The 4,209-nt window shown below is 37.2% G+C and overlaps 1 protein-coding gene across 1 annotated transcript; it reads left to right on the top strand.

Moving 5' to 3' along the window:
- Window positions 1-3,296: 3,296 nt before the first annotated feature.
- Window positions 3,297-3,887, top strand: ENH_00051850 (hypothetical protein; the record flags this gene model as incomplete). The annotated part of the gene is made up of 1 exon (XM_013581417.1): window positions 3,297-3,887. One exon carries the CDS (start codon window positions 3,297-3,299, stop codon window positions 3,885-3,887), a length of 591 nt encoding a protein of 196 aa, XP_013436871.1.
- Between the last annotated feature and the right edge of the window lie 322 nt (window positions 3,888-4,209).

Genomic DNA, 4,209 nt, shown 5'->3' with positions numbered 1-4,209 from the left:
TTTGAAAAGTGCAAAAGCAGTTACGGGAGTAAATGAATAAATTAAAAGCAAATAAATTAATAAAAGTAAATAAAAGTAAATAAAAATAATAAATAAATAGAAATAAAGTAATCAAATGATTAAATAATTAAATAAAAATTAGCCCACGCTATTTGCTGCGTCTTCTGTTCTTCTAAATTACTTATTAGTCTTCGCATTGCTCTTTCTTTTGTTTCCCGAAGCTGAAACAAACCCTAAACCCTAAACCCTAAACCCTAAACCCTAAACCCTAAACCCTAAACCCTAAACCCTAAACCCTAAACCCTAAGCCCCTTTTCAAAGGCAGCCCTTTCAGCTGCCTGTAGTTGCCATTTGGAGTTGCGCGTGTCTACTAGCTCAGGGTTTAGGGTTTAGGGTTTAGGGTTTAGGGTTTAGGGTTTAGGGTGTGGGGTTTGGGCTTTCAGGACTTGGGACTTTCAGGGTTCAGGGCTCAGCGTTCAGGGTCTAGGGTTTAGGGTTTAGGGTTTAGGGTTTAGGGTTTACTTTGTTGAGTTGGAGGTTGTGTTTGAGTAGCAAATCCGTTTCTGTTTTTTCTTTGAACTTTCGCAACTTATTTAATTCTTTGTCATGTTGCATGCGCACAGCCCCCAGCAGCAAAATGCGGTGGGCCTGGGCCTGAAATGAAATTAAAAAAAATAAAAAAAGAAATAAAAGAAATAAAAGAAATAAAAAGAAATAAAAGAAATAAAGAGAAATTAAATCCATTTTAATCCATTTTATTCTTTTTTTTGTTTTATTTTATTTATTTTGTTCAAATTCGCAAAAAATTCGAAAAAAAATCAAAAAAAAAGAAACAAAATGAGAAAATGCAATTCAATGCACAAACAGCACTTCACTTGTTCTTTTGGAATTTGCTTCCCATTTATTTATTTATTTATTTATTTATTTATTTATTTATTTATTTATTTATTTATTTATTTATTTATTTATTTATTTGTTTATTTATTTATTTATTTATTTATTTGTTATTTGACTGTTTATTTGCTTCTTGTTTCCACTTTTTGTTGGCCAGTTTGCGGTGTATGTACACCTCAAGAGCCTCTTCTCGAAAATCCGCCGTGAGAGAAGAAGCGTCTGTCATATGAAGTCTGAATAAATAAATAAATAAATAAATAAATAAATAAATAAATAAATAAATAAATAAATAAATAAATAAATAAATAAATAAATAAATAAATCTGTGCACTTGTTTTATAAATGAGTTTTTTTGAAGAAACTTTAATTGGCCAACTAATTGAATTAATTGGAGTTAAATGAAAAGTGATTTATTCATTCAAATGGACTTATTTAAAGAATTCATTCAAAAAAAAATTAATCAAATAAATAAATAAATAAAAATAAATAAAAATAAATAAATAAAAATAAATAAAAATAAATAAATAAATAAATAAATAAATAAATAAATAAATAAATAAATAAACAAGTCCCCACATGTGCTGCTCCTCCCTGAGCACAAGTGCTGCTTGGGACTGCAGCAGCGCTGCTGCTGCTGCTGCTGCTGCTGCTGCTGATTGTTTAATTAATTTCTTTTTTTCATTTCTCAGTTTTGTTGCATGCAAATGCTTTTCTTCTTTGCTGCTTTCGTCCAGAGAGACGCGCGCCTCTTCAAGGTCCTAAACAACACCAAAACCCTAAACCCTAAACCCTAAACCCTAAACCCTAAACCCTAAACCCTAAACCCTAAATCCTAGGTCCGAAACCCTAAACCCTGAGAGCTCAAGTCTTTAAGTGCCGCCCCCTAAGCCTTAAACCCTAAACCCTAAGCTCTGGGCCTCAACCGCCAAACCTTAAAATGCCGAGCTCACAACCCTAAACCCTAAACCCTAAACCCTAAACCCTAAACCCTCGGCTTACGTTGATTTGAGATCTGTCGAAAAGCCATTCTTGATGCAGCTGCTGCTGCTCTAAGATTAGTTTTTGTCTTTGTGCTTCTTCTGTTGCAATTTGTTCCCTCAGTTTGTTTGCCTGCAAATTAGGGTTTTCAAAACCCTAATTTGTGGTTTGTCAATTAAAACGAAATAATCGATTTTTTATTTTTTAAACTCAATCCATTAATCAATTCCCAACTAATAACCCAGTGGGTCCTAGCTGTAATAATTACAAATTCAAATAAACAAATAAATAAGTAAACAAACAAACATATAAACAAACAAACAAATAAATAAATAAATAAATAAATAAATAAATAAATAAATAAATAAAGAAGAAAAGACTATTTATTTAATTGAGTTAATCTCCAAATTGTACCTCTATTTCAAGTTGAGCCAGGGCTGTTTCCTCTTCTGCAATTTTTGCGTTTTTTTTCGTTTTTTTGATTTTTGTTTTTTTTTCACTTTTCGCCATTTTGACGCTTCACCAGGTGTACGTACACCCCAGCACAAGTGCACTCAATATTTCTTTTTTGAATTTCCCAAATTTATTTTCTTCGAAATTCAAAAAGAGCCAAACGGCGGCTTTTGAAAAGAAAGAAGTTTCCCAGTTACTCAATTTGGAGCCGATTAGGCTGGCGAAAAACTAGGGTTTAGGGTTTAGGGTTTGGGGTTTGGGGTTTGGGAACCTTGTGCAGAAACTCGGGGAAAGCTGAGCCAAAAGGACTAAAAATAACACACAAAGAGGCAAAGATGGCGCTTTAGAACTTCCCAAAAGAGTTTGCAAAAACTTAAAAAGTGCCGGCAGAAGAATTTGCAAAACTTGAATTCTTGAATTCAAGTTTTGTTGGGGTGTACAGACAGTTCAGCGTTGCGAAGCTGCACTGCGAAGTTCCATTTGCGTCATTTTTTTCGGTTTTTGGATTTTCGACTTTTAAAAAGTCTCTCAAACAGACTTTTCCAACTGGAACTCATAAATAATGGAATTTAAAAGTGGATTTCGCGTTTTTTCGCCAGTTTCCGGCTATCTGTCTTGCGGATCCTCGGCGCAAGACTTCGCAAGTAACTCGGGGTTTCCGGAGGCTTCTGAAACGCAGCAAATTCGAATAAGTTCGCTTTCTTCTGCCTTAGCGCTTCTGCGGAAAAAAAGATTTGAATTATTTCTTTGAATTTCGAAAAGTGGAAAATTCAACTTTTGAAACGCCAGGTGTACGTACAGCCCGCTCGCGTTTCGTTCGCGCCGCGGGGCTGCAGCCAGCCCCAGACTGCTCAGAAGAGTCTTCTAAATGAAATAAAGGAGTTTTTGAAATGAAATGGAATTAATTTTGAGTTTTTGTTGCATTTAATTCATTTTAATTTCAAAAACGCCGGCGATCCTCCCGCCGCGGAATGCTGCTGCGGCGGCTCCCGGCGCTTTCGGGAAGCCGTCGGCAGGGCGGCGACTGCATTTTGAATTTCAAGTTTTTGAATTCTTTTTCTTTTTCTTTTTTTAATTTTCCTTTTTTAATTCAACTTCCTTTTCTTTCAGTTCGAGATCTCCCGCGGCTTCCGCTGCTGCAGCAGCCCCGCAGCAGCAGCAAGCAGCAGCAGCAGCAGCAGCAGCAGCAGCAGCAGCAAAGCCAAGACCGGAGCAGCAAAATGGCTATGCGCGCCGTGCGCAACCGGCAGTCAGCAGCAGCAGCAGCAGCAGCTGTGGGGCCCTACGCGCGGCCTGCTGCAGCAGCAGCAGCAGCAGCAGCAGCAGCAGCGGGACGCTCCCTGGTCTCAAGACCCATCGCCGTGACCGCCCGCAGCAGCAGCAGCAGCAGCAGCAGCAGCAGCAGCAGCAGCAGCAGCACAGCTGGCTTCCCGCTGCAGAAGAAATATGGACAACATCTTCTCAAAAATCCGGGAGTTCTCGACAAAATAATGGCAGCAGCAAACATCAGCAGTTCTGATGTGGTTTTGGAAATTGGGCCAGGCAAGAAACTTTTCTTTTAATTAATTCAAAATAGTCTTTTTTTTAATTAAATTCATTTATAATTATCTTTTTTCTTTTTAATTAAATTCATTTATAATTATCTTTTTGAATTAAATCAAATCCATCTTTTTCTTTCAAATGCAATTCAAAAAGAATCTTTTTCTTTACTGCACGTTTTTGTACTAATTTCTTGTGGTATATTTCACTTCCCAGCTAGCTAGCTGGCTAGCTAGCTAGCTAGCTGGCTAGCTAGCTAGCTAGCTGGCTAGCTAGCCAGTTATATCGCTAGCTAGCTAGCCATATAAGTAGCTAGCTAGCCAGCTAGCTAGTCTTGTGGCTAGC

The sequence above is a fragment of the Eimeria necatrix genome, genomic scaffold, assembly GCF_000499385.1.
Source record: "Eimeria necatrix Houghton genomic scaffold, Enh_scaff410, whole genome shotgun sequence".
Classification (NCBI taxonomy): Eukaryota; Apicomplexa; class Conoidasida; order Eucoccidiorida; family Eimeriidae; genus Eimeria; species Eimeria necatrix.
Note: the sequence above shows the minus strand (reverse complement) of the source record. Positions and strands in the feature narration are given on the sequence as shown.